This window comes from Equus quagga, chromosome 4 (assembly GCF_021613505.1).
Source record: "Equus quagga isolate Etosha38 chromosome 4, UCLA_HA_Equagga_1.0, whole genome shotgun sequence".
Lineage (NCBI taxonomy): Eukaryota > Metazoa > Chordata > Mammalia > Perissodactyla > Equidae > Equus > Equus quagga.
The window spans coordinates 119598809-119621591 of NC_060270.1; the positions used below are offsets into that span (position 1 = coordinate 119598809).

General features: G+C 41.4%; 1 protein-coding gene across 2 annotated transcripts in view; it reads left to right on the forward strand.

Annotated features, from left to right (window-relative positions):
* The first annotated feature begins 15052 nt into the window (after window positions 1-15052).
* ITGA4 (integrin subunit alpha 4) overlaps window positions 15053-22783 on the forward strand; it is a 71475-nt gene continuing 63744 nt past the window's right edge. The window contains exons 1-2 of one of the 2 annotated variants that reach the window (XM_046659873.1): window positions 15053-15354; window positions 15719-15840. In XM_046659873.1, coding sequence (XP_046515829.1) covers window positions 15158-15354; window positions 15719-15840 — 319 coding nt within the window. In that variant the 5' untranslated portion in view covers window positions 15053-15157. The remainder of the gene's footprint in view (window positions 15355-15718; window positions 15841-22783) is intronic. The other variant, XM_046659874.1, reaches the window with a different exon arrangement.

A 22783-nucleotide genomic window follows, 5' to 3' on the forward strand; every position in this document is an offset into this window, starting at 1 on the left:
TTACAGATAATCCATTCTGTCAGCATTAAAAATCATGTAATTTAAGTAGAGAATCTGAACTACACTAGAAATTTTACCATGACAATTTACAGACAGTTACAGGGAGAAATAGGATTTCTAACTATAATGCATTGAATCTGGTAGTAAAAGATAGCATGCTGGGAAATTTTATCTCATCATAAAAAAGGATTAATATGGCTTACAACTAAATGTCAAAATAGATTTTCATTACATAGTCTAATTTAATTTCTCAGCCACAAGATGTTGGCAAAAAAGAGTGATTTACACCTGGCTGCTCAATTCAGATTTTCTTTGCTGGCATTTCTGACAATAGACTTTATACTTTACTGGTGTAACCGTGTAATGAAACTCATCCAAGAATATTCTCTTAAAACCTTACTACTCATAGTGTGATCCATAGCCTAGCAGCTTTGGCATCACCTGGGAACCTGTTAGAAATGCAGAATCTTAGGGCTAACGCCAGACCTACTAAATCAGAATTTGCATTTTAACAAGATTTCCAAGTGATTCATAGGCATGTTAAAGCTTGAGAAGCACTGTCTTAGAAGACATTCTCCAGGTGTTTTACTATCATTGAGGATTGTGCTGCTACCACCTGGGGTGATCAGCGGGTTTTCCTGAGAACTTGACACTGGGATTACAGCTCAACCCCTTCACTATGCATCCACTTAAAATGTACGATCTGCAATAGCCTGAAAATATTGTTTAGAGTGCAATATACCACAGTTTGTGCACATCCAAGGAAGAAATGTTGAATAGATAATTATTTCATGTCTTATCTATCTAGTCTCACTTTAGTAGGGCACAACTTTACAAAGCAGTATGTATGTGTGTGTGTGTGTGTGTGAGACGAGGTGGGGGGGGGCAGGAAGGGGGGCAGAGTGGGGAGCTGCCTAGAATCCAAGTTGACCAATTAGCAAAAATACAAACAGCCAAGTCTTTAGCCACTGAATTCCCTGGAACAAGACCTTCACTTTGTTGGAAGTATTTGGCTCCTTTGAAATACTTCCATCCTGGATTCTGAACCAAGTTTCTCTAAAACCACCCAGTTTGTTCAAAACTCAGCCCACTCTCAAACACATCAGCAGACTACCTGGGTGGCATGAGCTCACTTAAAATTTCAAGAACCTCTGATCCTCTCAGAGCCTGACCTTCTCTACACACCAGTCTATGATGCAGCAACACAACTACGTGCTGATCACTCAGCCCACATACCACAGGGGCAATGATATTAGGAAGAGTTGGCATCTGACAACAGGATCTGGTGTGTTATGTTGAAGTACAATCACGTCCTTGGGTGCCTTCATTCTTCCCCTGCTGAACCCAAGACTTGGTCTTCCTGTGTAGACCCTCTTGCTTCCCTTCATTTTCCAATACTCCTTGTTAGAGCTACATTCTCCATGTGAAGTTTGCAAGCTCTAAGATTCACATGTCCATAACCCCCTTCAAAGAACCAACTCCTTCTAAATTTGAAGAGACTGAAGTAGCTGGAATATGGGGCAGGGAAGTTGTTCATGGTTATTCATAGTGGTGATCCTTAGTTGCCATCCTTACAGGAGGAGAGAGGGAACTAAATGTTGGGACCAAAGCTGAGGCTGATAGAGTGGAGATTTGAGTGAGGGCTTGGTATCTGGTAGTAAAAGATACCAAGAGAAAGAAGATGGGGAGATAGAAGATGGCGAGAAAGAAGATGAGGCAAATGTTGGCAGAAAAGATGAGTAGGGAAGTGAGGAAACCAGCTACTACAAGGAAAAACTAACGTTCAGAGGGAGGAGTCTTCCTTTCCCAGGACTGATTTTTGGCCTTAATGCTGGTCTTGAGTATAAGCATGTGATGATCTCAAAGGGCCCTCACTCAGCCCTCCCTCTTGGAAGGAGCAGACATGCAGCCCCAGGGTCACCCTTAAGATCTTTCTCACCCAGCTTCCTCCAGACACCCTAAGTGTTTGAAAGCAGTCATATAAATCGTACGTTTCCAAACAGCCCCTAATTACTAAACCCCCATAGTACTTGACCTGTCAATCCCATTTCACATGTAGGACACTTTCTTTTTAATACTCTCTACTCTTGGTCATCTGAGACATGACATTTCCCTGCTTCTCTCGTCTCTCTGATGATTACTTCATAGACCTAATTGTTGTTTCCTTTTCTTCTGCCTGACCCAAAACTTTGGTATCTTCCAAGATTCTTCCCAAAGCTCTATTTTTTTTCGCATTCTATATGCTCTCCATCATCCATCTGTATGTTAATGATGCTACCAAGATAATTCCTTGAGTACAGGTGTCTCTCCTGAGTCTCCAAATTATCTGTCTAATTGTCTCTGGAACATACTCACGTGGATTTCTCTCAGAAAATTCAAGCTCAACACAACCAACCCTGCCATAATTATCTTCCCATTCCAATCTTGCCCTCACCCCATACTTTTCTATTTAGCTCTTTAAGACTCATTTTATTTGGGCTCTTGGCAACTCTCTTCTATACTAACACATCGGTCTTTTAACTACACTATCTGCTTCTAATTTCCTGTCACTCTGATCTCTCTAGACATGTTTTTCTACTACATAAAATATTTTTTTCTGAATCTAATAAAAATTCATACTCCTTAGCATGATATATGATGTTTTTATAATCTAGACCCTGCATACCTCTTCTGTCTCTTCCTGCTGCTCCTAAAAGTTCCCTAAATGTGCCATGAGATTCCTTGCCATCCTCGTGCTCCAACACCCTACCCAGTAAGCAGCTAATCACATTGGAAGATTCCATGTAGATGGCCGCCCTCAGATAAAGCTTTTCCTGACTCTCAGAATTGACCACTCCTTTCTTCGTTCACACATGGAATATAGCACTTTTAAAAAGTATGGTAGTTTATTTATGTCAATCTCATGGATATATACTGTAATTTCCTCGAGTGCAGGGTCATGTCTTGTTTATGTTTGTATTTGAAGCACCGACCACAGTGTCTGGCATAGAGTAGGTGTCAGTAAATATTCACTGAGAGAAAGAATGAATATATAGGCAGGAAATGAATTCAAGGAAAACAGGGAACTTGTCTGTAATTTTCTTGTTGATGCCTAAAATTTGTCACAACAAAGCCAGATCTAAAATGAAATGACTCTGGTAGCCTGGACAGCATTCATGGCGTGGGCTAAAGGAATGACCTCAGAGTCATTCCTGTGATGAGGACCCTGAAAGGAGGCAGATCTTCTAAGGATATGGGCACTGACAAGGGGTTAGGGAGGTTCCAAGAGAAGAGGGGCAGATTTTATCTGTTAACAGATATCTGAGTTACAAATACAGAGGAGCATAAAAGAACAAGAAAGTTTACCCTCAGACAAACCCTCTCTTCACTTCAATTCCCATACAGGAGACCTTTTGATGTTGTTTATATGTCAGATTATCATCTCACTTCAAACAATATCCGTAGCCTGTGTATGCCTCCTGTCTCTTTTAGCTGAGCTCTCTCTTGTGAAAAACAAGGAATTCCTCTAAATTGGAGTCAAAAACCATTTGGAAGTCTTGTCTGTGATTACCAAGTGAAGTTATGAAATCTGGGTTGTTGTTTTTTTTAAGACAGTTCTCCTGGCTTTAAAAAAATAGTCTGGTGCTACTGATAGTGTGGTTTAGAATGAGAGTCTGTTATGAGGGCAGTGGACAAGGTTTAATCCTGCCTCATCTCTGTTCTGCTCTATGGTTTTTACTTTATAAACAGCCTCAGGGACTCAAAGTTGCTGAAATGCCCATTGGCAGTAACTACTGTCAATACTGACATTGATCCCAAAACAAGGATTCATTTCAGTCAAACCACTAAAATTTCATTTGATTCAATGAAAAATTTTTTAGTGGAGCTATGAAAGCAGTTTTGCCCACTCCCTAAACTATTTCTAGTGGGAAACTGAATTGGATTTCATAAAGATTTATGAACACTCAAAATCACTTAACAGCCGAAAGCTATATAGCAACTTTTTCCATGTCTGAATAAAACGTAAGGCTAGTGGAAGTGGCAGTTGTAAACAGGCAGGGAGATTAAATTTGGATCATTTCCACCCAGACTTTGCTCCATCTACCACAGGGCCCATGACTCTGCTGCTAGCCTATGTCTGCAGCCCCTAAAGAATTATGCAAGCTTGCTGAAGCCTTGGAGGGCAGTCTTTATACTATTAACTTATTGGAGTTCAGTTAAATGTTAGTATAACCCACTCCTAATTATTGGTAGAAATGTAGACTGGCTAATTATATCTTGTGTGAATAACCTGAAAATTATTCTGAATAAAGTTTGAAATAGATTGATTTTTACATTTATATCTGAATAAAGGTAGGTCAGGTGGTCCAGGAATTATTTTTAATAAAGTCTCATTAAGATCCAACTTACAGAGATACAGAAAGTCATCCTGTTTAATTTCTTTCCTTCAACCTCATTTCCAATACTTAACGCTTATGCATGTGAAATACACTAGGCTGAGCAGAGTGACTTCTCAAAACTGCCTTGACAGAGTGGTTCAGAGTTTGCACTCCCAAAGCTTCCTTAATTTACAAGGAAAAAATTGTGAATCTGAAATCAACTAAGCTAGAAATTAAACAAGTGGGTACTGTGAACATTTAAAGGCAAAATTTCTTGGAGGGATCACGGATGATTTCTCAGAGTAAACTCTTTTTCTGATGTCTTCAGATACCAAGTTTCTCTTCTCTATACACAGACAGTATAGGCCCTGAGGGGTATGGGAAAGAAATAATGAAAAATAGTAAGTTTGAATAGCAGACCAGTCCTTGAATCCTATCTCAGTCACTTACAAATACTATAACATCCTCCCCAGGCAATCTCTGTAGCTTTAAAACAGCAAAGCCAATCTACACCAGCTATAAATGCTTCAGCTCTGTTCACAGCAATCGCACATTTGGACCTGCTCCTGTTTTGTCGGTTTCCTCCTATTTCCTGAACTTTAGTTTTGCCTTCTTTTTTCCCCACTTCTGTTCTTCAGTTGAATGGATTAATCTTGGTTTGTCTAACTCAAATGTGAGGAATGTCTTTCTATTTTTGCCCAATTCTGTTCCCAGAGACCCAAGTCCTGGCACCCACCCTGATGGCTTTCCTTCAATTTGGGCCAACCCAGCCCCACAGTAAGGGAATGTAAGAGGGTCAGGAATGTAGTCACTCGCCTTGAGAAATCCACTTAACACTTTGGAAGCCATTGCCTCATCTCTAAAATGAAAGAAAATCATTCTACTTAACTCAATATTTTCTTCTAAGGATCAATAGAATTAGCGTATATAAACTGGTAATATAAATTTTATTTAAGGAGCTAAGAATAGGCCTTGGTGAGACAGCATTATCTTCTACCTAACTGGTAAGTATTCTAGGTAGCAGAATTTTGACTGCAATTTTTAGTTGAGACGCTTCTAGACCAGAACCAGACATATAATTAAAACTGGTATCTCAGGACTTTGTACTAGAATAAAAACATCAAATAGGATTGACTTAAGTCACAGAGGACTGTGAATTACATGTAACTTATAACACTACTAATTTTTTTAAAAATCAGCTAAGTTGTAGACTTCTGATATTAACTTTCAATCTCTCCTCCTTGAAGAATCAGAGATAACCTTTACTCAGTTGTGACCAAGAAAATTGTTGCTGGCATGGTCAGTGCTGCTTCCCACCTGTTGTCCTGACCTTGTTCCTGTACACGCTTCACCTCTACGCCCTAATTTGTACTGGAATCACATTAAAGCAACCTGGAGTGGCACTTCCTTTTATTTGGAGTTATTCCTGAATAGATTGGCTCCCCAACTTTTCACATGCAATTACTCAAAGCTCAGTCTGCATTAATAGAGGCTCCAGTCTTCCCCAGTTATACTATAAAATCATCTTTAATCAGGTCTGTGTTACCCCAGGAATGTTCTGTCTTTGCAGTTCTCCTTGTCCCTGAGATCTGCCTGTGATCTGTCTAGGTGTCTTTTCACATTTTGCCTCTGAGTTTTGCTGTACTGATCTTACTTGCTCACTTCTTGATGAGAAGAATAATTTCCAGATTAAACCTAAAATGAAAATCATGTCCCCATTTTTTTCCTTTAATATAAAAATGTAGTCTTGGCCACCATGGTGCACCTTATAACATTTCCTTTGCACCATATGATGCCCCTGGGATCTCAAGCTTTACTGATAATTACTTCACATTTACTTTAGTGCAGCTTGGAAAATGTACTTTGTAAATTGTAAAGATCCATACAAGCGCAATGTATTTTTTGGTGATTTACCAGAAGACCACACATATAAGAGTACAAAGGGACATGAGTCCTAGGGAAGTCACTTGTGAAACCATAGTAAAGGAAAAAGCTGCTTCTTTTCTCTACATTAATCACTTCTGACACCAAATGTGTGGGTTTTCCACACCTAGTAATTCTCTAATTCTCTGCGGACACCAACTGGGTGTCCTATGATATAAGTCAATTCTGACACGAACCACCTAGAGTTAGCACAGACCTCATGGGTTAAGGGCTCAGTCCCACCACAAAGATGCCTTTCACAAGTCTGGGCCTGCTGAAGTTGGGCGTCCCATGACTCCCTCTGGAGGTTCAATAATCTGCTGAAATGACTCAGAAAACTCAGGGAAAAACTACTTATGTTTGCTGGTTTATTATCAAGGATACAACTCAGGAGCTGCCAGATGGAAGAGATAGGGCAAGAGACGGAAGGCATAGGGCAAGGTCTGGGGGCAGGGAGATTTACAGAGCTTCCACACCCACTCTGGGCTCACCCCGTTCCCAGCACCTCAAAGTGCTCACCAACCAGGAAGCTCTCCACATCCCATCATTTAGAATTTTTTTAATGGAGGTTCTATTATATAAGCACAACAGATTAAATCGTTGGTCGTTGGTGACTGAACTCCATCTCTAGCCTCCTTCCTCTCTCCTTGGAGCTTGGGGGATGGGGCTGAAAGTTCCAGTCCTCTAATGACATGGTTGGTTCCCCTGGCAACGAGCCCCCATTCTCAGAAGCTTTCCAAAAGTCACCTTTATCCCTCCAGAGCTATTTCAGGAAGTGGGGACAAAACCAAATATTGTAACAAAAGTTGCTGCTTTCACCTTTATCGATTAGGAAATCACAAGGTTCTAGGAGTTCTGGCCAGAAGCTGGAGATGAAGACCAAAATACATACGTCTTATTATATCACAGTATCACAATTACAAAAAGTTTCATTAAACATTTCTGGAAAGAAAGTTCAACATTTCTATTCTGCACATACTTAACTAAGCCAACAGATAATAAGATAAGTGATAGATAGATAGATGATAGATGAAGATAGCCAATTATAGATATCGACATATAGATATCTAGATGCTGATATTTATTCAAGATTCATATTTTTCTCTTTACAGTTGCATCATCTCACCTTCTTGAATGGAGTTATGAACTGAATTGAATGCCCTTTACCTGCCTATCTATGTGTGGTTTCTGATTCCTATTGCAAGCTCTGAAAAAAATAGATTTCTCTAGCTGTGTATGGTAACTTAAACAATAACATTTTGGAAATGGAAATAACTTTACCAACAATCTAATTGAAGTCTTTTATGTTAATAACAAAGAAGCTGTAAAAATATAAGGGCAGTTCTATTGTCAGACTCCACGTCTCCCCAGTCCCTGTATGGTTTCTAAAACTGGTTTTTGAAAAGCCTGCCAATTTTTTTGTGAAGCATGGAAAGAGTAAGAAATATATCTACAATCCACATACACAAAATGTTTATACTATTACTGTATTGAATTAGTATTGTCATTCTTTGGACAGTAATAAGAAGATGGGTCTGAAATTGATTTTTTCGCTTTTATCCACAATTCTAATGAGTTCCTTATGAACAACATGTGGTTTCAAAACCAAAATAGTTTTTTTAGTTTCTATAAACAGAGGAAATTTACTTTACTGGGTCAATATACTGTGCAACTGTTATAAACAAAGCTGGTTTTCAGTGTGCACCCAAAATAGAACATCCAAACTGTCTGCTGGTCTCTCAATGCGTAGACATGAGATGGAGTTGAAATTATTTTTGTATTTGTAGTAGTATTCATTATATTTCACTAATCCAAATTAGAATGATTTTCCAAAAGTTCTTGTAGGATTTTAAACAATTCAGGAAAATCTGATGCATTAAATTATTTCTATTTCCCACTTTTCATCCTTACAAAGTGGTATAGCGTCTTTCCACAGTTTACATTCTTCCTCCTTACTGATGATATCTTAGTTTCTGATGTTCTCTTATCTCTTCTATCTCGTCTACAAAGACTAATCTCCGTGTTCTTCCAGTTTGGTCTGGTTTAAAAAAAGAAAAGAAAGAAAGTGAGGTAAATGTAAGATTAAACTAACTTTATTTCCTTTAGTCCCTCCACAAAACGTTTTGCTACTCTGAAAACATCACTATTACATTGTATAATTTGTGTTATATTCACAACATATTTTGTAAGTAGCTTTGAAATTGTTTTCTGGTTTCAAGTTTGTATGTGTTCTGTCTAATTATATTGCCAGCTATTCAAGAATGAGAACATATCTTTAATTTCTTTTGTGTCTTCAAAGTGCTTGGGACATATGGACATAAAAGTTTGTTGTGTGATCTAACTTTACCCATGATTAACCAATTTTACACTTTTTATTCACCATGTCCCCTTCTGAAATGCCTAGGAACTCGGGTTTTCAAGATGAGGTCATGTGTAGGAGAGGCTTCAGATAAGACACTGTTGCATAGCACTTTTATACACAGACTCTAACCTCTGATAATAGAAGAGAGCGATACTCTAAAACTATCTGTGTGTTTTGTGAGCCTTTGAGATCCTGCCTGGACCAGTTGTCAAAGCATTTCAGTGCACAAATCCAATCTTGCAGGTCAGATTACTTAGGAGATAAAATGTTGTCACATAAGAACTATGTGCTCTGAAGGGAGCATGGTTTTATACTAGGTTCTTTATACACTGTAACAAGAGGAGCAATTGTTTCTTCTCCTGAACTGAAGCATGAAATAGACTTGGCTTAAGAAGCTACAAAGTATCAGTAGTTTCAAGAGTTGTGAAAAGACTGGTAAAAAGTGAAAGTTCTTCAAAATTGCCCTTCTACTCCAGAAAAATTGCCCTGAACACCCCAGCCAGAAGAAACCTCTCTGTCTATCGAATCTCTCTGTCATGTACCATTTTGTATGACATTTGGTACCTACTGGTATAAATAGTTATTTCTTGATCTGTTAATTTTCCAAACTAAAGGGAACATTCCTACAGGGAATAAAGTTAGTTTGAGGCCAAGCTTGGAGAGTATTAAGCCCCAGGCAAGAAATTCTGATTTATTTGGGTTGAGTTGGAGGAGGAACCATTAGGAGTCTTTGAGCAGGGAAATGATATAGTCGTAGTTGTGCTATAGAAAAAAGCATCTGCTTATATATGTCAATGTCTGAAAAGTGACAAGACTAAAACTAGGAAACATTTGCTGAATATTGTTTATTGCCTGGTTGCCCTATTGGAATGTACATCTAAAGAGGATAAGGATCCCAAGTCTGTTTACCATCTTATGCACAGCATCTCTCAGTTACACATAATAGGTGTTCAATAAATATTTGTTGAATGAGTGAATAAATAGATGTAAGCAAATAGAGACAGAAAATGCCTCATTAACTTAGGTAACTGTCCACATATGAGTCATTGGCTCTGAGCTCGGATTTCCATATAGTTTATTTCTGTAAGTAGTTCATTTCTAAATAAACTACATCGTTAATGATGAGGATGATGAGAAGAAAAGGAGAATGAAGGAGAAAGGGCTACTGTTTATGCAGTGTTTATTATGTGCTAAGCCTTGTATTAAGTGCTTTACCCACATTCATTTTCCCCATCCAACCAGACAAAACTTAATGTAAGAGACTGAATACTAGGCTTGAGCAACGCTAACAAACCGCCGAAAGTTTTGATTGGCAGTTGTGGTAGACGCTGTCGATGCCCCGCCCCTTGGGCTACCTGACTCCCGCCTCCTGCCCCCCATGCTGGGTAGACGGTTTCAGCAAGTCGGCAGCTTCCCAGAGCCTCTGTCTTCAGTCTCCCCCTGAGGACTTCTTCGGCACCTGGGAGCGTGCTTACCTGCAAACAGGTGCACCTGTAAGTGTAACGAAGTTAACCCTCCACCAGTAGAGGATGAGTTCTTGGATAAATGCCCCAGCCCCCAGGTCTTGGGTGGGGAGCAGGTGTCTGAGGTGTGTTTCACGTTTCACAATTTCTCAGCAGCAGAACGCTTATAATTGAGGAGAAGCCTTGTTTCATGTTTCTTTTAACCCTGTCATTGATATTTATATTCAAGCATCAGGAAATTTGGTCTAATGTTATAGACCAGGGTAAAAGAATCAGAGCTTCTTGTTTCCTGTTGGGAACTTTATTACTGTGAAAAAAAAAAAACAAAAAACAAAAACCCTGATCTTCTATTGTCTTAGTCTGGATCACCCAAGAACAGACCTTGAGACAAGCAATTGGGTGCAATCAAGTTATTGGCGGGGGGGGGGGGGGGGGGGCGCACGCACACCTCAGAGGGTTGGACTAGTGGGAGGCAGGGAGAGACTGTCAACATTTTCTCAATGCATCACTAATTGTCTTACATATTGCATGCTTGCTTTACTAATTAAAAATGTGTAGTAAAGAAAAAGTAAAACAAGCAAACAAATAAAAAACCTAAACACTACTTGCCAGATGCGTCTATGAATGTTCCACCACCATCTCAGACTCATCTCTAGAACTCAGCTGGCATTGTCCAAACACTCTCCCTTTTCTCCTCATTTCAGCTTTTCCTCCTGGTTGCTTTTGGTATGTTTTTTCATGGTACCACCATTGTCCCAGTCACCTGGCTTAAAAATGCCAGTCAGATCCAAGTGATGCTGGGGGAAGTGGCCAATGGCGAGCTGTCAAAACAGTCAGAGGCCAGATCATAGGGTCCTTGCAGGCCACGTTAAGTGTGGTTTGTACTAGAAGAGCAATAGGAAACCACTTAAAGGATTCTTAAAGGGAAAGGGAGGGGCATGCATGATTTGATTTAGAATTTTAAAAGTTCACTTTAGCTTCTATGTAGAAAATTGATGGTGTCAGGGAGGGACAAGTAGGGAGACCAGGTGGTGGATTACTGACTAGCCCCAGTGAGATTACTGCACTTGGAAGAGGCCAGCAGCCGGGCAGAAGACAAACAGGTGAGCTTGAGATATATTCTGAAGGTCGAATTAATAGAACTTATTGTTTGATGGATTAAATGTGGGGAATAGGGGAAGGAAGGATCAAAGATTATTTCCAAACTCCCAGTCTGAATAACTGGGCAGTTGGGGTGCTATTTCCTGGAAAGGAAGCGATTGGGTAAAGGAATGGTTTAGACGCAGGTGAGGGAACCAGAACTCAGTGTTAGATGTGTTAGGTGCACAATGCCCTCTAGACACCCAAGTAGAGACATCAGGTAGGCAGTAAAACATAAGAAACCCAGAGCTCAGAAGAGAGGTCCAGGCTGGAGACATGACTTGGGGACTCATGGTGGTATTTCATGGTATTATGTAGCTTGTATTTAGATCTCCTAAAGAGGGAGGAGGGAAAGAGAAGGAAAGAGGCTTCAAAATGGAGCCCTGGGGCTTTCCAACACTTATGATAGAGAAAAGGAGCCAGCAAGGCAGACTCAGCGTGGCCAGATAGAAAGGCGGGCACTCAAAAAAAGTACTATCACGAGAAGAGAGGCTTTCAAGAAGGAGAAATGCTCACTCTTGATAACAAGTGAGAAGTTGGGCGAGCCCATAATAGAATCCTCTCTCCTGAGGAAGATTCCTTATCAAGGATAGAGGTCACTTGTATTTTGTCTTTTATTCCTATTTGAGTTCCTTAATGCAGCTCCTGGAATACATTGGGCATTTGATTTACAGTCGTGGTCGCTTAACGACGGGGCTATGTTCTGAGAACTGCATTGTTAGGTGATTTTTGTTGTGCGAACATCATAGAGTGTACTTACGCAAACCCAGATGGTACAGCCTGCTACACACCCAGGCTGTATGGTACTAATCTTAAAAGACCACCATCATATATGTGATCCTTTGTTGACTGCAAAGTTGTTATGCGGCTCATGACTGTATATTGATCAAATGACTCATATTAATTGAATGAACATTTAAGTTCAGTTGAGGGTGAGGGATAGGCATAGGTAGTTTTAAAAGTCCTCCTCTTCGACCCCACCATGCTCCACCTGACCTGATTCTCACACTTCCCTACAAAAGCATTGATTAGAGAGAGACCAGTATCTTCAGGCTTTGTCAAAGCAACATTAAAAATCCTTTATTCCTACAGACTCAGGAAAAGTGAACTGTTCTCTAAGCCTTGAAGGAAGGAAATTCAGGCCTAACGTAGCATACGAAGTAGTAAATGTTGACTGTTTCTGGAAAGGTGGTGAAATCATAACCATAACCACAGTCATAGAAATAAGGTCCTGCCCATCAAGTGCTCTGCTGGCCGCTACTCATGTTAATCATGCTATGGAAAGAACCGTGTTGAGCAGATGTCATTGTATAAGATTTTGGTGAAAGGAGGGAAAGGAGGAGGTAGGGGTTCAGATCAGTGGCTCTGACATTGCCAGAGTCTGGAGGGTGTGGCAGTGCCTTGGTATACCTGCTCCCTGGACCTCACCTGGAAATTTTGTGCCTGCAAACTAGAAAAATTACTTAATTCAGAGTGATGACAGTGTGAGCTAGTTGTAGAACTGGGTTGAAATCAGCACGTAGATCTACTCAGAAACAAATACACCCTGAGTGGAAAAACAGAGAGGACCATTCACCACGGGCCCCGATAGCTACTTTTCTGGAAGCCACTTCATTTTTACAACAGATTTATCACCCACCATTATTTATCTTTTACTTTGTTGCAAATAATAAGAGAGGCTTACTGTTTCTCCTGTTTTGTGTGTTGACAAAAAAGTAAAAATAATTGAGTTGGGTTTGGCTAGAATAAAACATTCCACAAACATCTCAAACTCCACCTGTCTAAAACTTAATTCATCAGTGCCCTCCATCTGGACGCATTCACATACACACACATGCATAACCTCATTCCTCCAGGGTGTTTTTCTCTATGAATTAGCACCATACACCCAGATCCCAAACTCAAAATTTGGGAGTCATCCTGACTCCTTCATCTCTACTCACATTTGTATTTACTGATACTATCACCAAGTTCTGCTGGCTCTGTCTCTCAGACATCTCTTGAATCTATTTTTTCCTCTATCCTTCCTGCTACTTCCTACTCCAGGCCACCATCATCTCACTACTCATGACGGCAGGAGTCTCCAAAATTAGGTTTTCTGTATTCAGTCTTTTCTTCACACTTTTGAAACCCACAGCTGACCAAGACAAATCCTTCAGCAGCTTCCTGTCGGCCCCAGAACAGAGCTGAAAATACCCAACCTGGTTTAGGAGGTTCACAAGGCACCTCTACTTCCCTGTTCAGCCGCCTATCACACTAACCTGCTTGAGGGCAGCTAAACGCTCCACCACGACCACCTCTTCCCGGTCCTCTACCTGGCCCTGCTGGCGCCACCCCTCATCACTCCCCTCAAACTTCATAGCCTAACTCAACCCTCCGTGTCCTTCAAATCTCTCTTTACATGTCCCTAAAGCATTCAGAATTTTCTATAATTAGTAAAACTTTATCTACCTTGTAAGTGAAAACTTTCCTGAAGGCTTGTCCTGCCTTGTTCACTGTGGTATCCTGTGGGCCTAGCAAAGTGCCTGCCCAAGAAATATACTGAATAAATGAGTATTTAAACTATGTGTCTGCCATTACAACTTAAGATGTGCTATTTCAGTATGGTTTTAATGCGCACACACCCCCTTTGATGAACCCTCTTTCTTTCTTCTTCTGTTTTGCCAGACAGCAATAATCAACAACTGGAGCCACATCTTTATGGCTGTCTCTGGTTGCTCTAGACAGAAACCTGAGGCACGTCGGGATTGTATCAGGATGCGAATCATCACCCAGTTCAGGTGTGTTGTGCTGTGGGTCTCCAGTGCCTTTTCGGAGGCTCATGATGGTGCCTGTCTCTTGACCTCACGCTGGGTCTACACCCCTGATGGCAGGTGTATCCAGTGCAACTGGGTAACATGCGTGGAAAGGGGGAGTATCGAAAACCGGACGGAGGAATCCGTTGACGTGAGGCGAGACACAGTGCTTCCTTAACCCAGCCTCGCTGTTGGACTCAGCAACAGCCTAAACCACGTGCCGTTCAGCCTGAGCCACTGCTCATCTGCCTCTTCTCGCAGGCAGCCTGGATTAAGAGGAAGTGTAGGGAGGAAGCGAGGCTCTGAGTCCTGAATAGTAGTAAAGTCTTTGTCACCAAAATGTTCCTCAGGGCCATTCAGGGAGTTCCTTTCGTTATTTTTAATTTATAGTCCTCTGGTTAATTTCTCTAGCGGTTGCTTACGTCCCCAAGATCAGACCTAGCGCTTAATTATCACCGAAAGATCCGCACGGTTCCTTGCCGCAGTCTCGGTGCCCGGGTTTGTGGCTGGCCTTTGGACCACGCCAGGCAGGCCGCGGAGCCTCCGCGCTCATAGTAGGGTGCGCGCGGGTTGTGTTGGGGCCACGCCGCTCCGCATCCAGGCCACAACCACGGTTAAAAGGCGAAGCCCGATGCCCCTTTTACCTCCGCTCTTGCAAAGCCCCGGAAGCCCCGAGTCGTCCTGCACTCAGCGGGCAGGGAGGCCCCGTCCCGGACGCGTGTCCTGAGCAGCCAAGGTCCCCCAGCGCCCCCTACAGCCGCGCGCGGGGGGAGACGGTGCTTGGTCCTGCGCCTCCGTACCACGCCCGGGACCCCACCCAGCCGCCGGCGCCCCGGGACCGCGCGTGTACCCGCACCTCCCGGCTGCAGAAACCAGGCGTGGGGCCCAGAGAGCGCGCTGCATCCAGAGCGACCCGCGATTGCTCCGCCCGCGGCGGCCCGATTTCCCCTCCTCCCCCCGTCCCTCCCTTCCTCCCGCCCTCCTTCCCTCCTGCCAGCTGGCGCCGGACACGCTGCGCCTCTTCTCTTGGGGCGCTCTTCCCCTTGATCGACCGTCGCATCCCGCTCAACTTGGGACAGTGGCCGTTTGGTGTTGAATGTTTCCCTCCGAGAGCGCATGGCTGGAGAAGCGAGGCGCGGGTCGGGACCCCGAGGGGCCGCCGTCCGGGAGGCGGTGATGCTGCTGCTGTGCCTGGGGGTCCCGACCGGGCGCCCCTACAACTTGGACACCGAGAGCGCGCTGCTCTACGAGGGCCCCCCCAACACCCTGTTCGGCTACTCGGTGGTGCTGCACAGCCATGGGGCGAACCGATGGTGAGTGGAGTCGGACTCGGGTGCTGTCGGCATCTCAGAGCCGGCGTGTGAAGGGCGCCTCAGAGATTCCCTGCCTGATTCAAACTTTCCTCCCTCCGGAGGAGGCAGAAAGGGAATGCTGCGACGGCCAGCTCGCCGGAGATCTGCTCCGGAAACTAACTTATCTTGGGGGTGGCAGCGCTCGGGGCACGTTCTGGCGCGAGGCCCTGGAGCTGCGAGTTCTGGGCGGCTGGTTGGGTGCGCGGGATGGTGGGCGGAGGAGGAGGGGGAGCGGCCCGGCTGCCAGCTGCACGTCTGTAGAGACCAGGAGCTCAGCGGACAGCCCAGCTCAAGTCTGCGCGCACGTGCGCATCTTTCGCTTTAGGCTCGTGGTGGGGGCGCCCACGGCCAACTGGCTTGCCAATGCTTCTGTGGTCAATCCCGGGGCGATTTACAGATGCCGGATCGGAAAGAATCCAGACCGGACGTGCGAACAGCTCCAGCTGGGTGAGTTGGGTCTGGGACCAGCAATGAATGACCTTCCACTTGTGAACTCCACCGTAGCACAAGTCCTGGAAAAACTCATGTTGCCTAGTACTTCTAGTCTGAAGTGAATGATTTTCACTCTTAACTCCACACCATCTTCCCTTCTTAACATAAAAAGTGGTCCCCTTCTTTCTGTCAACATTTTTCTCTCTTTTCTTATGACAGTGGTTGCAGTACCCTGGCAAAACGATGTGGAGGAAAGTTTCTTGTAAGAAATTCTCTTCACCTCTCCCTCAGTCCTCCCATGTGTAAAACACATTTTAAAGTCTCTCAACACATAAAGGACAGGATTCAGCTAAGCCAAGACTTTCTGTCTTTGACCTATCAACGTTGTTGAAGAACAGGCTAAGGGGCAGATCAGGAATAGTAGTTGGAATTGACCCCACATCCTGTCATTTAGCCTAAGGGCTTTCTAAAAAAGAAAATGATGTAGTTTTACTTAGAATATAAAATGTAAAAGAAGAGCACAAGGAAAACTTGGCATCTCCATGGTTAAGGTAATTAAAATGAAGCTTAACAGATAATTATTCATTTTCCTCTCCAAAAAAACGCTCATGTTAAATGATGCCTCTATTTGCAGTCATATCTTAATGTCTCTTCTTAGAGTTAAAAATGTTTTCTGCTGGGGGAGGGGAGAAAGTTCCTGTTTCAAAGCTAAAGCAAATTTGCTTCGCTGGGACACTGGGGGAAGAAAGGGGAACTAATATTAATCCAGACCTCTCTTGTTCCAAGCACTGCTATATTGCTTAAGGTTTTTCCCCCTCAAAGCACCACTGGGTCATGATGGACATTGTTCCTACTTTATACGTGAGGACTCTGTGGCTCAGAGGGTTGCAAGTACCTTTGCTAAAGTTACTCAGTTAGTGAGTGGAAGATGGGACCCCAAGTCAAAGTCAGGTCTGTTTGGGTGCGTTGTCCAAGTCCTTTCTCTTCACATATGCATCTTTAATGCAAATAAGATTAAATGAAGAATCTAATATGGTATCTGCTGAGCTGATGAGTCATCTGTAAATTGTGAATAGAAGGTCACAACTGGTACTTTTTTCATATTTATCTTTGCTATCAATGGACTTGAGAATAGCTAGTAATCTTTAACCTCTTTTTCTTTTTTAGTAGTCTTTGCTTCTTCTCAAACTGGGAAGCTGATTCTCGTCATTTAGAATGAATTCAAATAGAGTATGCACATAATGGAATTTTTATTTTTAACTCAGCATCCATAAAAGTCTAGGAGTTGTCTGTAGCATATAGAATAAGCCCCAGTCTCTCATTAAACATTTTCTATCCCAAAAGGCAGACTAAGAAAGCACAACACATTCACAGACGTATCCATTTAGAATAACTCTGCAAAGCATAATTTTCCTTGTGTGAGAGAGTTGTGGGATGAAGAATGAGGGATTGGACCAGACAACCTTATCTGCCAGAGGATCTTGACAAGATCTCCAGAGGGAAAAATTTCACTTCTGTTGTCCTATCATAGTTTTCTGATCCGTGATGTTATAACTACTGGTGTTTAGCACCTACTTCCTGTCTAGATGGGCACTGAATCAATTTCTAGATGTCTGTGTTTAACTGGAAAGAGACTGTCATAATATTATATAGATAATAATGCCTGTCAAAAGTGGAGGAAAACCTAAGTCCTTTGGGTATGTGGAGCATAGAGATTGACTGCAGAAATATCCTCAAAGAAATGTGCACGTGGTAGATGTGCAACAAATGTGAATTAAGTGAAGATTTATTGGGTAAATGAGTAAAAGTAAAGTGAAAGTTGATTGTCGTTAGCCTGATTGGTGAATAAGAGAACTAATAGAAATGGCACGCCAAAGTGACTTTTTTAACTTTCAAATTTTTGGTCAATAAAAAAGGCATTTACTAGGTGAAAGGCAAAGAGGAGTAAGATTTCCATTCAGTTAATTGGTTGAAACATTAAGAGCTGTAGCAATAGCTTTGAATATTTGCAAGAGAGTTCTCTGAGGTTATTTCTCTTATATCATTTTAAACAATTTATCTTCTCTTCTTTATAGAAAGAAAGTGTGCCTCTATTGAGAACAAACTCAGAAATAACTTAAAGCTGTAAAATAATGGATTGAGTCAAAAGTCTAGAAGGGAAACACTGAAAACAATAAATTGGTAACCAAAGATATTTACAGATTCTCAGGTTTATGGACTATGTATTATTCCTTATGATGAAGTTTCAAGGGAAAAAAATGTGTATACATACACACACATACACACAATCTTCTATATAAAAGGGGTTCAGTTGTCCTGTCTCAAATCTGAGTGACTATAATGTACGGAAGATGTTTAGCTCAGAACTAGACACATAACAGACGTTCAAACAATATTAGTTTATGTCTTCTTACCTCTATTTTCTACTTAAATCTATATCTGTATATTATCTGTTATAAGCAGGTTGAGGTTAATAAATAGGAACAATTAATAAACTAAATCAAAAGTTAAATGTATAAATCAAAAGGTAACAGTTGAAATGAAACACAATAAAAAATGTTTTCTTGTGGCCCAACTAAAAAATGTAATAATTAAAGATTGAGCTATGATTGCCATGTCAGTCAGCTGTTTTCTTTCCTTTGGAATGGCTTAACTTGCTACCAGGGAGCTGACAGTACAAGATGTCTTAAAATGGTGCCCATCTCTTATGCAATTCAAAATAATAACCCATCCCCTTACCCTTATGGATAATATTATGGCATACTGTGGTATATTCACTGTAGCCATAATCAGAAGTGAGAGCAAATGCCTGTTTATCTAGAATGTTCAGAGTGTGAGATGTTGAGAGTAAGATACCCCTTTTAGTGAAGTGAATTGACCTTAGAAGAGGTACTCTTCCCCCTGCCCTCAACATGCTTCCTCCACCTTCCTGCCTGCCTGAGAAGTGTTTCTGCTCCCACTTCCTTGGCGCTTCCCTCTAAGAACCAAAGGAAGGTAGTCTCCCCATCAGGAGGGTCTGAGCCCAGGCCTGTTCATGAAGACTCCTTGTCTGAGGAGACCATGGCCACTTCCACATGTCCTGTTCCTTTCCTACTCAGGTCCTCTGCATCCTTGCTGAGGCTTTTTAAAAGGAAACTTTGATCATGAATGCTTGCTAAATTAAGCATCACAAATTATGAGTCCATTACTGTAGTTTAATCATAGTCCACTCATGAATTACCAATATTCAAAGAATTAGAACATAATAAAATATGCTTGTAAAATTAAAAGATTATCTTTATTTGGTTATTCAAACAACATTCCAGATCTTTCATTTGGAGTTGCCACTAATAGCATTACGCACACACAAACACACACATACACACACATACACACACATTTACACTTATCTGGGTAATAGAGTCTAAAGTTACACAATTACACTGTCCAATATAGTAGCCAGTAGCCATCTGTGACTATTAAGCACATGAAATTTGGCTAGTTTGCAGTGAAAGATGCTGTAATGTAAATTACATGCTGGATTTCAAAACTTAATATCCCCCTCCCCCAAAAGTAAAATATCTCATTAATTTTTTAAACATTGGTTACATGTTGAAATAAATATTTTTAAATTAATATTGATTATATATTTAAATGATAATATTTTGGATGCATTAGGTTAAATAAAATATATTGTTAAAGTCAATTTCACTTATTTCTTTTTACTTTTTAATGTAACTATTATAAAATTAAAAAATTCATATGTGGCTTGTATAATATTTCTGTTGGACAGCACTGCTCTAGAGAAACTCAACTTTCCTACGTAAAATAGCACTAACTTTTTAGCAGTTGCTTTCCTATTGTCTATGAATAACTGAATGGGACTTTCACTTTTGTTTTCCAGACCAAGTGTTCTGTAGTGACTTGACCTTTAAGGTCCCTGTTTGTGCCTCTCTTTCTCATTGGAAAGAACAATGGTCTATCACAAGTTAGTCATCCTTATTCCCCTTCAGATTTCTTTCTGGAAATTATATTACCTTAGCCAGTCTCTTGGTTTATAGTACATATCCTGTTTGGAAGAGGTGAAGTTAATTAGCATTGCATCATTAAACTAATGATTACCTCACTCTGACTTCTGACTGATTTGCAGGAATTATTAGCTTAACATTAAAAGGCAAATGTCTCACTGTTGAAACTTCAAATATTTTCTTGATAATTTTCCTTTTCTTTTTCTTCTGTAATAATCTTTAGATTGTAGCTTATGAAGCTGAGATTGATACAGACCGGTCATTTTGAAAAATCACCCCTGAACATAGATTGTTACGCTAATTATGCAGAAAATCAAGACTGAGAGCTTCATTAATAAACTATCATGTTAAAGGAATTAAGTTCTCTAATTTTCCCAGCAATTTCCCAAACTCAATCTCTTAAAGAATGGTTTCCACCTAATTTGAGAGATGAGATTTTCTAAATGCATTTTATTTTTTACTTTAAGTTTCGTTGATCACTGAATGATATTCCTAATGACTAAACAATATCTCCCCTTGAGAACAGTTCTGGGGCCAGATATGGTAATCCATTGTATATGTGGGTCATTTATTCATTCAGTCATTTACTGAGAGATGCTCAAGGGCCAGAACCTGGATGTACAAAAGAAACATGGTCCTTGCCCCAAGGGGTTTACAGTCCATTGGTTAGGTTGTTAGAGGAAATTGTAGTGAGAAGATCTAATCTGGTTAGGAGAATAAGGTGATGTCTTCCTGAGGAACTGATGTTCAAGTGGGGAACTGAAAAAAATCCGGAGTTAGCCAGAGGGAAAGGTTTTGGGAAGGGTGCCAGACAGAACAAACAGTTTGCACAAAGACCCTGCGATCTTTGAAAGCAGGGCATCTTTGAAATGAAGGAAAAATGCCTACAGCTGGATGATGAAGTGTGCAGTAGATGGTAGGTTGGAGAGGTAGGCTGGGATTATTTTTGTTACAACTTTATAAGCTTACATAAGGAGTATGAATTTATCCCAAGGTGTTTAACGCTAGGGAGTTACATGATGAGATTTGTGTTTTAGGCAGATAATTCTGGTTGCAGGATAGTGAATGCTTTAGAGTAAATGGGTCAAGACGGTAGGTAGTGAGACAGTTGGAGGAAGACTTTGTTATAATTTAAGCTACAGATGATAGGTGCTTATACTAAGACAGTGGCAGTAGGAATGGAGAAAAACAGAGATTCTATGGTTATTTAGAAGACAAATTCAATAGGACTTGGTAATTACTGAATGAGAGAGATGAAGGAGAAGATTTCAAAGATATTACCCAAGATTCTGACCTGGGCTGTTAGATGGATGATGGTGCTATGTCTTGTGAGACATAGGATTAAATATTTAGTAATCAGTTGGATGTTTGGGTGGTCAGGAGGGGTCTGTACTGGTAATTCGGAGTTAAGAGTAACTGACATAGAGATGGTAATCAAAGCCATGGAGGTTAATGAGTTTAATCCGGGACGTCTCTAGGTTAATAGATCAGAGGGCCTGGGATAGATGACAAAGGATTCATACAATTTGAGAAGTGACTAGGACAGTGCTGCACAACTCTGGATGCAGTTTACATTCTCCTGCAGAGCTTTAAGAATACCAGTGGTGGTAGCCTCATCCCAAACTAATAAAATCTCTGGGGTGGGTCTAGGTAGGTATAATATTGTGATTTATACTAAGAAATAAATTTTAGTCTTCTTCCTTGGAATTTTCTAAGTGATGAGAGTCATAAAGATGTCTTTTGTTGTGCTAATGAGGTGACTTTTGGACCTGTCCTGAGGATGGGGACTGTTTGCCAGTGGAGCCAACCAAATAATCGAAGGGTTGAAACTTTCAGTCCCACCCCTCTGACCTCCAGGGAGGGGAGCGGGCTGGAGGTTGAATCAGTCACCAATGGCAATTGATTTGATCAATCATGCTTATGTAATAGAGCCTCCAAAAAATTCCAAAAGGACAGGGTTGGGAGAGCTTCCAAGTTGGTGAACACATGGAGATTCAGGAAGAATGGTTCACTGGGAGAGGGCATGGAAGCTCCTCACTCCTTTCTCCATGCCTTGCCCTGTGCATCTCTTCCATCTGGCTGTACCTGAGTTATATCCTTGCATAATAAACCAGTAATCTAATAAGTAAAATGCTTCTCTGAGTTCTGTGAGCTGCTCTAGCAAATTCATCAAACCCAAGGAGGAAGTTGTGGGAACCTCTGATTTATAGCCGTTCCATCAAAAGCACAGGTAACAACCTGGACTAGCTATTGGCATCTGAAGTATGTGTGTATGCGTGTGTGTGGGGCGAGGGGAGGCAGTCTTGTAGAACTGAGCTTTTAACCTGTGTGATCTGATGCTATTTCTAGGTAGATAGTGTCAGAATTGAGTTGAATTATAGGACACCAGCTGGTGTTGGAGAATTGCTTGGTGGTAGTTTCCATACCACCCTCCTATACACACAAACACACACATTGGAGTTGAGTAAAAAACACTTAGTAGGGCATCAGGATTTTCCAAATGTCCCCAAATGATTCCAATATTTATCCATGGTTGAGAATCACTAGAGAAGAAAAGAGGAGGCTGAAAAAAAAGACTGAGAAGGAGAAGCCAAGGAGGTAGCAAGGATATTAGTTCAATGCGGCGTTATGGAGTGGAAGGATGAGAGATTTTGAGATGAGATGAGTGGCTGGCAGTAATAAAGTTGCCAAGAGGTCAAGCAAGGTAAGAACTTACGAGGTTTCACTGAGTTTAGAGAGACTTGGTTCATTAGTAACCTTGGTAAGACCAGTTTTAACGGTGAAGCCAGACTGCAGAGCGTTGAAGAGAAGTGAAGAGTGAGAAAATATTGATAGCAAGCATCAACAACTCTTTTGACTGGGTTCTTCTTTCATTAATTAAATAAATTTTATCAATTACTTATGCTAGATGTTGGGAATAGAAAATTCAATAAGACATGGCTGAAGCCCTC